Genomic DNA, 11,134 nt, shown 5'->3' on the forward strand with positions numbered 1-11,134 from the left:
TTTGAAGGACTGAGAAGTTTTGTGCTAAAAGCAGAGGAAGGGAGGATCTGGCCCTTATTCATACAACCATAGAATAGTCATCTTCTTTGGCAATCCCTCGTAGCCGAGTAAGATTGTCTTCCATGAACACGGTATTAACAGTGAGTCCGTAAGTGACTGTGGAGGCCAATTCTGGATCCACACGTCCTTCCACAGTGGGGACATTGGTTTCTGGGTGCTGATCACAGTGTGGATTTGCCAAACGTGCCTTCCTCTTAGCACGTTTCTCCCTTTCGTCCTGAGTTTGAGCGTCTTCAAAGCCCATGACACCTTTGCTAAAGGCTGTTCTCCAATTGGAGCGCTCGCAGGCCAGTGTTTCCCAGTTGTTGGTGTTTATACTACATTTTTTTAGATTTTCCTTGAGATGGTCTTTGAACCTCTTTTGTTGACCACCAGCATGACACTTTCCATTTTTCAGTTTGGAATAGAGTAGTTGCTTTGGAAGATGATAATCAGACATCCGCGCAACATGGCCAGTTCAACAAAGTGCTTCGACACGGGTGCACTGACATTATTTCGCCTGTCTTCCCAAGTGGTATGTAAAAAAATTTTGGAAACACAGTTGATGAAATCTTTCAAGGAGCTGGAGATTGTAAGTAGTCCATGTTTCACAAGTGTACCGTAAAGTTGGTAGTACAAAAGTAAACAAGCATGCAAATGTCCCAGTTCTCAAACCCTCTGCTTTTTAATTGGGAGAAAGCTGCAGTGGCAGAGCTAGAGTTGGAAGGGATCCCTGAGGGTCGTCTAGTCCAACCCCCTGCAATGCAGAAATCTCAGCTCAAGCATCCCTGACAGGTGGCCACCCGACCTCTGCTTAAAAACCTCCAAGGAAGGAGAGTCATTCGCTCCTCTTTCAGTGAACTAGAAAGAAAGAAGAGAGCGCAACTTCATCGCTCTTGCAACCAAAGGGTTACAGCGAGTGAGTCCCGGTTTCTAGAGGGGCTTCCCGGAAGGGGCGCGCCGACGAGGGGAACGTCCACTTCCGGTGCCCCTCCTCTCCCCCTCCCGTGGGAAAGCGGACTTTGATTTTCCCACGCGGCGGCCTCCGGAGGGTCCGGCGGGTGCGCGGCCGAGCAGGGGCCGCCCTGGGCGGGAGGCGCAAGGGAAGGAAGCGGGGCTGGAGCACCGGCTCGGAGGTGCCCAGTCAGCGGAGGGAACAAAAGGCGGGGGAGGCCCCTGAATTTTGGGGTGCGGTTGCTGACTAGCACCCCAATACTGTACACCTCCTGCTTTGCAGGAATGTTCACATGCTGCGCTCAACGATTTTGCAGTTTGGTGCACCCAGGTATGCAAACGGCTCGTCCGCACGTTACGCTGAACACGGGTCCAGGCTGCCTCGGCGCACGCGAGCAAGCGTTTGTGTGAACGACCGTACCCGTACCCATTGCGGTTGCAAGCACGGATGATGTGCGCGTGGAACGCAATGGGATGTTGCCTCTCTGTAGATGTGTTGCCCGTCTCTGCAAATCTCTCTGGGTCTCTTAGTCTCCTGGTAGCAGAAATGCTAAGGAGCTTCACAAATCGACACGTGTAACGTGTGAATGCACTTCTCTTTGCTAATCCAGGAAAAGGAGGCAGCGTATTCCTGGGGCTAGAGTTTGGGATTATTGTTTCATTTGAATGCGGATGCAAGGCTAGAGCCTGGGAGAGTACCTGTAAACAAGTTATACTAGATATAATTATGCTAGATATAAGAGCTGTTCAACAGTGGAACGGTCTCCTTCGGCAGGTTGTGGACTCTCCTTCCTTGATGGTTTGTAAGCAGAGGTTGGATGGTCGTCTGCCATGGATGCTTTAGCTGAGATCCCTGCATTGCAGGGGGTTAGACTAGATGACCCTGGGGGTCCCTTCCAACTCTATGATTCTAGGGTTGTATGATTAGGAAAATCTAGAAGCAGCCAAGCCTGATTTAATTAGCAGCTATGTTAAAGAAAAACAAAAGAACTGTATAAATGGAGTATCTTATCGTGCTCTGTAAAAAGAAAATCAGGAATAGCTATAGTTAGAGAGGATCATTCGCTTTTGTAATGTGTGGAAGCAGCTGCGTGTGGAGAGTGTTGAAAAGTATAGCTCTGTGGGTGTGAGCCATTTTTGAATATATATATAATCAAAAGGTACAGTAAAGATGTTTATTTTTGTATATCTGTTATTTTTTTATGGTCAGTAAAGCATTTTTTTCCCCTATAAAAAGCCCTGTTAAAATCTGAAAACCGCAATTAAACACACAAATGGTTAGGGATGGGGCACTGCTAGAGCTGCTGTGTTTGACATTGTACATAGCTGTGAATGAGATTAAAAGTTTTGATCTGTGCCTTTTAAGCTTAGGAAGAGCTCCTGCTTCCCCTTCTCCGCACTAACCCATATATTGTGACCCTCTGAAATTTTACCTGTCTGTTTTTGCAGAAGAAGAAATCCGAGTTGCTAGCTGCAGTTCCCTTTTGCTGGAAATACCTTCCCATTGGGTGGATGTCCTAGTTACTGTCAGAAGGACCTTGCCCACCTTTGCTGGACTTGAACCCTACTTTGAAAATTCATACAGAGAGAAAGTGACAACAGAGCAAAGAAGATCCTTCTGTTCTCGCTGGGTGCTGTGCTAGATCGCGGATGGAAGAACAGGCCTCTGCCAGCCCTGATCCGGAATTAAGCTGCCCTGCCACCCAGTCTGGGAGCAGAGGGGAATTCCGGGAAAGGAGCCTGCAGAAGATGCTGGACCAAAAAGCCCTTTCTTTGGATGTATGTTGCTGGAGGTTCAGGCATTTCTGCTACCAGGAGGCTGAGGGACCAAGAGAGGTTTGCAGCCGACTCCGCCACCTTTGCCATCAGTGGCTGAAGCCAGAGAGGCACAACAAGACCCAGATCTTGGACCTGGTGGTCCTGGAGCAGTTCCTGGCTGTCCTCCCCCTGGAGATGGAGAACTGGGTCAGAGATTGTGGGCCGGAGACCAGTGGTGAGGCAGTGGCCCTGGCAGAAGGTTTTCTCCAGGGCCAGGCAGAGGACGACAGGCAGGAGGAGGTAAGAGGGTATCATCCTGGAGGTTCCTAAGCAAGTGGTGGGGACTTAGCTAGGACCAATAGGCCTCCCCATTTAGCCTGCTGTGGCCTCGGTCCAGTATCCTTGAAGGAGCATCTCCACCCCCACCAGTCAGCCCGGACACTGAGGTCCACCACCAAGGGCCTTCTGGCAGTTCCCTCCCTGCGAGAAGCCAAGCTACAGGGAACCAGGCAGAGGGCCTTCGTGGTGGTGGCTCCCACCCTGTGGAATGCCCTCCCATCAGATGTCAAGGAAATAAACAACTATCTGGTTTTTAGAAGACATCTGAAGGCAGCCCTGTTTAGGGAACTTTTTAATGTTTGATGTTTTGTTGTGCTTTTAATTCTGTTGGGAGCCGCCCAGAGTGGCTGGGGAAACCCAGCCAGATGGGCGGGGTATAAATAAATTCTTCTTCTTCTTCTTGGCACCCACCTTCTCAACACCTGATGCAGGTAAGGAGGCAGGTGGACCAAAGGCGCCAGCACACACCCTCACAATCAGCTGGTGGATGGAACAGACAGAGATGAGTTATGTCCCGTCAGGTGATTGACAAGTGGGTGGCTCCGCCCACCTGTCAAAGGCAGTGCTGGATCCAGACGCCCACTCCTGTCCTCTTGCTGCATTCCTTCCAGACGCAAGTCCGTCCTCTTTTGAGGGAAGTCACCCGCACAAGATTTTCCCCGCCTCCTTGGGGGAGAATGTGTTGGCAAGGGCATCTGGGGGGAGTTTTTCTTGCAGTCTAGGGCGGGTGTTGCATTCCAGCTCCCATCAGCCCCTGCTATCATGACAAATAAGGAGGCAGAGGGGGAATTGGCATCCAGAACCTCTGGAGGGCAAACCAAGCTCTGGAAAGCTGGATTATTATCATCATCATTATTATTATTTAATTAAATTTGTACACCATCCTTTATCTGAAGAGCACAAGGTGGCTCACAACATAAAAATACAAAATGAAAGCATTAAATACATAATAAGACAAAAGCAAGGGGAGAAACATGTGTAAGAGGGTCGTTTAGAATTATATTTTGGGAATGGTTCCTGTTCTTGTGTAGCTGCATTTTTCTATACTTTCCGAATGTCCCATCATCATAAAGTATTTGTGCTCCGTGTTGTAAAAGAAGCGCTGCTAGGAGCTGTTTCTCTTTGTTTACCGATGTGTTTCCTATCAATAAGACAATCGGTGTGGTGCAAGCAATTTTTTATTCTGAACGTGTGGCCTGGAGAAAAAAAAGTTTGAGAACCAATAATGGAAAATGAATGTCAAATGTTGGGGGTGATCACTTCCATCTTTTGGTGAAAGATGTTTCTGCTCCTTAAAAAAATAAAAGATGCCCATCACTTTCCCAAGATACTCTCTCAGTTATCCTTAAACGCTTCTGGAAATCGCAGCTGGGGAGACTGTTGTGCTTGGACCATGCTTTGGACTTACTGGGAATAATAATAATAATAATTTTATTATTTATACCCCGCCCATCTGGCTGGATTTCCCCAGCCACTCTGGGCGGCTTCCAACAGGATATTAAAAGCACAGTAAAAGGTCAAACATTGAAAACTTCCCTAAACATTGGGTTGGCCACTGTGAGAGGCTGGGTTAGATGGGCCTTGGGCCTGATCCGGCAGTCAGGCTTTTCTTACATTCTTGCCTGCTGGCATTTCAGGTGTCGGGGCGGCTCCTGGAGGCAGCGATGACTTTCCCCAGGAAAGAGGCACCTTCGTTCCGAAATTCCCAGCGGCAGCTCGATGGGGAGTTTTATCCAGAGAAGAAAGAGGAAACCAGTGTGATGGGTAAGGTTTTTCGTGAACTCTTTGGGTTTGTATTATTTTGCTGAGCTTTTATCTTTTATCGTCAACTGGCTGCTACACACAGGAAGCTGCCTTCTATCTTTTGCATGCAAAGCAGACTCTCTACCCCTGAGCTTCCTTTAAAGGTTCTAGTCCACATTGTTCTATGTGACAGAATGCTCAAATAAGAGCCTAGGAAGCTTACCAAGTAGTAGAAGAAGAAGAGTTTGGATTTGATATCCCACCTTTCACTCCCTTTAAGGAGTCTCAAAGCGGCTAACATTCTCCTTTCCCTTCCTCCCCCACAACAAACACTCTGTGGGGTGAGTGGGGCTGAGAGACTTCAGAGAAGTGTGACTGGCCCAAGGTCACCCAGCAGCTGCATGTGGAGGAGCGGAGACGCGAACCCGGTTCCCCAGATTACGAGACTACCGCTCTTAACCACTACACCACACTGGCTCCATTTTTCTCAGTACTGAGAAAAGTGGCAGTAACTCTCCAAGGTTTCAGGCATGGATCTGCTCAAGTCTACCTAGAGAGGATTTACAAGGTGAATTACAAGATCTAATCAGTCTGCAAGAGATCCCCTTCTGCACAGTGTCTGCCAGTGATAAATTGGTGTAAATAAAATAAATAAAAGTGATAGCAACTTCCTGTTTTGAGCTAGCCACTCCCAGTGTCTACTGAATCTCAGTTCTGTCAAATTTGCTAATTGATTCCAGCTTAATGGCTTTGAGAACTTTTTTTGGGGGGGTTGCAGCATGACTTTAAGAGTGTGTGTGTAATTTTTTATCTGTTTTACAATTTAAAATACTCATTTAAACATCCTTATAATATCATTGACTTCCCTTCTTCTCTTTCCATGGTTCATTTGCATAGCATAAATCACTGCCTTTTTACAAAAACTAAACCACTATTCCGTTATTGCATCCATCAAAACTTATTTACACTGTCGAATTTATCTTAATGCTGCCAATGTTTTCAGGTGTACACAATTCCCCCCCCCCCACCATATATTCAATATATAAGAACGTATGTTCTTCTTGTTCTCTTATTCTATATATTAAGTCTGCAAGCTGCGCATATTCCATCATCGTAAGTTGCCATTCAGTTTTAGTTGGGACCTTGCTCATTTTCCATTTTTGGGCAAACAAAACATGGACCACAGTAGTAGGATACATAAATACTGTAACTTTTTTTGACAGCTGGGAATTTCAGTCTGAATTATCCCCAACAAAAAGGAGTTGTCTTTTTTTAAAAAAAAAAAAGTACTTGAAACATTTTTTTTCAATTCATTGTGGATCATTCCCAATACTCTTTTATCTTTTACAGGTCCACCACATATAAAAGAAGATTCCCTCAACCTTTTTGCATCTCCTGCACTTATCTGATTCAGTCTTATACACCTTAGCAAGCCTAATTAAACACCATCTGTAAACCATTTTCAAGTAGTTCTCCTTCAAAGAATAACATAATTTTATTATTATATGCCGCCCATCAGACTGGGTTGCCCCAGCAAAATATAAAAACACAGAAATCCTCAACCTTTAAAAACTTCCCTGTTCAGGGCGGCCTTCTGATGTCTTCTAAAAGTCAAATAGCTGTTTGATATCTGATAGGAGGGTATTTCACAGAGAGAATGCCCTGTGGAATGCCCTCCACTCAGATATCAAAGAAATAAACAACTATCTGAAAGCAGCCCTGTATAGGGAAGTTTTTAATCTTTGATTTGAGAAATTATAAAATCTGCTAGGGTTTTATATTTTCTTGGAAGCTGCCCAGTGTGGCTGGGGAAACCCAGTCAGACGGGCAGCATTGAAATAATTTTTTACTACTATTACTACTGGGATGCGGGTGGTGCTGTGGGTTAAACCACAGAGCCTAGGACTTGCCGATCAGAAGGTCGGCGGTTCGAATCCCCGCGGCGGGGTGAGCTCCCGTTGCTCGGTCCCTGCTCCTGCCAACCTAGCAGTTCGAAAGCACATCAAAGTGCAAGTAGATAAATAGGTACCGCTCCGGTGGGAAGGTAAACGGTGTTTCCGTGTGCTGCTCTGGTTCACCAGAAGCAGCTTAGTCATGCTGGCCACATGACCTGGAAGCTGTACGCCGGCTCCCTCGGCCAGTAAAGCAAGATGAGCGCCGCAACTCCAGAGTCAGTCACGACTGGACCTAATGGTCAGGGGTCCCTTTACCCTTTACCTTACCACTATTACTACTACTACTATTACTGTGGAGTCCTTCTGCCTGGTTCCCTGTAGCTTCCCTTCTCACAATGAGTGAACCGCCAGAAGACCCTCGGAGCTGGAGCTTAGTGTCCACGTTGAATGACAGGGATGGAGATGCCCATTCAGGTATACTGGGCCGAGACCATTTAAAGGTCAGCACCAACACTTTGAATTGTGCTTGGAAACATACTGGGAGCCAATGTTAATCACCCTGAGAACAGCATGGACTCGATGGCCCTTGTGGTCTCTTCCAACTCTATGATTCTATGAGGATGCCGGACTAGATGGGCCTTTGGCCTGATCCCAGAGTATTCTTATGTCCTTCTGGTTGGAGAAAGAGCCATTACAGTGGTACCTCGGGTTAAGAACTTGATTCGTTCCGGAGGTCCGTTCTTAACCTGAAACTATTCTGAACCTGAAGCACCACTTTAGTTAATGGGGCCTCCTGCTGCCGTCACACGATTTCTGTTCTCATCCTGAGGTAAAGTTCTTAACCCGAGGTACTACTTCCGGGTTAGCGGAGTCTGTAACCTGAAGTGTTTGTAACCTGAAGTGTCTGTAACCCGAGGTACCACTGTAGAACCAATTAGAACCAATTTTCAGACATTCACTGCAGCAGTGCATTTTTGTTCCTTGACCTGAAGGTTCCATCACTCACTTAAATTCACTTTTCCTTTCCTTGTTTATCGCAGGTGACGAGAGGCAGGAGAGTGAGGATGAGGTGGAACCTCAGGAAGTATCAGCAAAAATAGACGAACGTCTGGAGATGCCCGAAAAAGCTGGAGCTCAAAATTGCCCGGCGATGGAGGAGGGAAACACAGTGGAGAATTGGTGGGGTGATCATGATGGGGATTCTTCTATGATCTCAGTTCAAACTGAGAAAAACAGTGGGAAGACAGAGTATAAGTGCCCTAAATGTGAGAGCACCTTCAGTAGCGAATTAAACCTGGAGGGACACCAGCGAACTCACACCGGGGAGAAGCCATATACGTGTCTGGAGTGTGGAAAAAGCTTCAGCTGGAGCACAAATCTGATTAGACATCAGATAATACACAGAGGGGAGAAACCTTACAAATGCACAGAGTGTCGGAAGAGCTTCAACTGGAGCACGCACCTTATAAGACATCAGAGAATCCACACCGGGGAGAAGCCGTACATATGCCTGGAGTGCGGGAAGAGTTTCAGTTCGAGCACGAGCCTCGCGTACCACCAGAAAACCCACACGGGGGAGAAGCCATACAAGTGCTCAGACTGCAGCATGAGCTTTTGTGTCAAATCCAGCCTTATGAGACATCAGAGAATCCACACGGGGGAGAAGCCGTACGGTTGCTTTGACTGCGGGATGAACTTCACGGCCAAGTCGGACCTCACTCTGCACCAGAGAGTCCACACGGGGGAGAAGCCGTACAGATGCTCCGAGTGCGGGAAGAAATTTGGCCGGAGGATAAACCTCACTTCCCATCAGAGAACCCACACGGGGGAGAGGCCCTACAAATGCTCAGATTGCGGGAAAAGCTTTCGCAACACGTCGCACCTCCTTCGGCATAGGCGGATCCACACGGGGGAGAAGCCTTATAAGTGCCCGGCATGCGGGAAGCAGTTTGGTCGGTGCGAGCAACTCGCTTCCCATCAAAGAATTCACATTGGGGAGAATCCCTGAAAGCGCATGGAAAGCGTTTCAGTCAAAATGCTGCCCTCACTTCACATCAGAGAAGTGCGCTCACATAAAACAGTATAAATGGACTCCCTGAGGAGGAGCTGTGTGGGTCTTAATTCTTTGAGTATTATTATTATTATTTATTGAATTTATATACCGCCCTATACCCAGAGATCTTAGGATGGTTCACATAAAAGATCACAATATATAAAATCAAAGTAAAACCAGTAACATGCATACACACACAACGCAAAAAAGACCCGCATTTTAAATGGGTAGAAGATGTCGATCAGGTCAGCCAGAGGCCTGGTTAAAAAGGAACGTTTTTGCCTGGCACCTAAAGGTGTATAATGAAGGCGCCAGGTGAACTTCCCTGGGGAGAGCATTTCACAGATGGGGAGCCACAGCAGAGAAGGCCCTGCTCACGTGTTGCCACCTCCCAAACTCTCGAGGTGGTGGCACTCGAAGGAGTGCCTCAGAAGATGATCTCAGGGCCTGGTTAGGTTCATAGGGAAAGAGGCAGTCCTTGAGGTATTGCGGTCCTGAGCCATTTAAGGCTTTATAGGTCAAAACCATACTTGGAATTAGGCCCGGAAACTAATTGGTAGCCAGTGCAGTCGGACCAGGATCGGTGTAATATGCTCAAAGCGTCTTGCTCCAGTGAGCAACCTGGCCGCTGAATTCTGCATGAGCTAAAGTTTTCAGATGCAGCCATACGTATAACATATTGCAGTAATCTAACCCTGAGGTTACCAGAGCATAGACAACGGTAGATAGGCTATCCTTGTCCAGATAGGGGCGTAGCTGGGCCACCAGCCGAAGCTGATGGAAGGCACTCCAAGGCCATCTGAGCTTTGAGGGACAGCAAAGGATCCAGGAGAACCCCCGAGCTATGAACCAGCTCCTTCAGAGGAACCCCATCAAGAGCAGGCGACCTCCCAGGGATCTCGTCTAGGGAACCACACACCAACAGAGCCTCAGTTTTAACTGGATTGAATAGGTGTGGTTGTAGGAAAGTTTTGCTTCTGTAGGAAAGTTTCTGCTTCTGCACAAACCTTTCTAGGTTGAGACATTTTCTCATCACCCCAGAATGTTCAAGTTCACACTTAGTTCATACAAACATGGTATTCTGACCTGTTCTTAATACATGGCTGACCACATCTATGGAACAAGTCTTACTATATCAATCATTGGTAATAGTTTAACAAGGAGGTTTTCACGCCTGTCCAATTCTGTGTTCCCTTTCCCAGCCTTTGGCCTATTGGTGATTAATGCCTATAGGTAACCTTTGCTTTGTGCTTGTGTTAACCAATCAGCAACGAGCACATATGTAGCAATGCTGTAATATTCAATAAAAGAGACTCCTCGAGACATGCTCAGAAAGATGCCTCCCAGATGACACCAACCACTCGTCTGTCGTTTATTTCAACCCAACATGTGGTTAGGGTTGTGAAGCAACCAGCAGGGCCGTCAGAGTCTCAGCAAAACGGACCGGATGTCCCTTGATGGGACCAGCCTTTGGAATGTGACCCCCTTTGGAATTTTTTTTGGAGGAAGGACAAGCCACGAGGTGGGCGTTTTTGCAAAATCACCAGGGGCTGAAAGCACTTAGCTGGAGTTGGCCAAAACAGCGTAGGATTCGGGAATTTGACGCAGGATTTGTGGCTCTTCTCCCTGTTTTCAGAAGCCGCCTTGTTGCCAATATGGTCTCCTTGTATTTCTGTAAATAAGCAATGTCTAGAGCAGGAGTAGGGACGCGGGTGGCGCTGTGGGTAAAACCTCAGCGCCTAGGGCTTGCCGATCGCATGGTCGGCGGTTCGAATCCCCGCGACAGGGTGAGCTCCCTACAGTCCCAGCTCCTGCCCACCTAGCAGTTCGAAAGCACCCTAAAAAGTACAAGTAGATAAATAGGTACCGCTTTATAGTGGGAAGGTAAACGGCGTTTCCGTGCGCTGCTCTGGTGCCAGCTCGCCAGAACAGCTTTGTCACGCTGGCCACGTGACCTGGAAGTGTCTCCGGACAGCGCTGGCCCCCGGCCTCTTAAGTGAGATGGGCGCACAACCCTAGAGTCGGACACGACTGGCCCGTATGGGCAGGGGTACCTTTACCTTTACCATTTAGAGCAGGGGTCAGCAAACTTTTTCGGCAGGGGGCTGGTCCACTGTCCCTCAGACCTTGTGGGGGCTGGACCGTATTTTGAAAAAATAAATAATGAACAAATTCCTATGCCCCACAGATAACCCAAAGGTGTACCTTAAATAAAAGCACACATTGTACTCTCGTAAAAACACCAGGCAGGCCCCACAAATAACCCAGAGATGCATTTTAAATAAAAGGACACATTCTACTCATGTAAAAACACGCTCGTAACCCACAGCGTGCGTAACCAGAAGCGTTCGTA

General features: G+C 47.5%; 1 protein-coding gene across 1 annotated transcript; it reads left to right on the forward strand.

Annotated features, from left to right (window-relative positions):
* Nucleotides 1-1,055: 1,055 nt before the first annotated feature.
* On the forward strand, nt 1,056-8,830 carry LOC309336892 (uncharacterized protein). Its single transcript, XM_081853371.1, has 4 exons — nt 1,056-1,324; nt 2,443-3,051; nt 4,728-4,854; nt 7,769-8,830. The coding sequence occupies exons 2-4, from the start codon at nt 2,644-2,646 to the stop codon at nt 8,734-8,736; spliced, it is 1,503 nt and encodes a 500-aa protein (XP_081709497.1). The 5' UTR covers nt 1,056-1,324; nt 2,443-2,643; the 3' UTR covers nt 8,737-8,830.
* The last annotated feature ends 2,304 nt before the right edge of the window (nt 8,831-11,134 follow it).

Source organism: Podarcis erhardii, assembly GCF_964252035.2.
Source record: "Podarcis erhardii genome assembly, chromosome: 2".
Taxonomy (NCBI): domain Eukaryota; kingdom Metazoa; phylum Chordata; class Lepidosauria; order Squamata; family Lacertidae; genus Podarcis; species Podarcis erhardii.

What these genes read in the sequence shown, in the direction of transcription:
- LOC309336892 (XM_081853371.1), top strand. Translation starts at nt 2,644, where the DNA reads ATGGAAGAACAGGCCTCTGCCAGCCCTGATCCGGAATTAAGCTGCCCT. An exon ending in AGGACGACAGGCAGGAGGAG is followed by an intron (nt 3,052 to 4,727) that starts GTAAGAGGGTAT and finishes CTGGCATTTCAG; the next exon opens with GTGTCGGGGCGGCTCCTGGA. An exon ending in AGAGGAAACCAGTGTGATGG is followed by an intron (nt 4,855 to 7,768) that starts GTAAGGTTTTTC and finishes TGTTTATCGCAG; the next exon opens with GTGACGAGAGGCAGGAGAGT.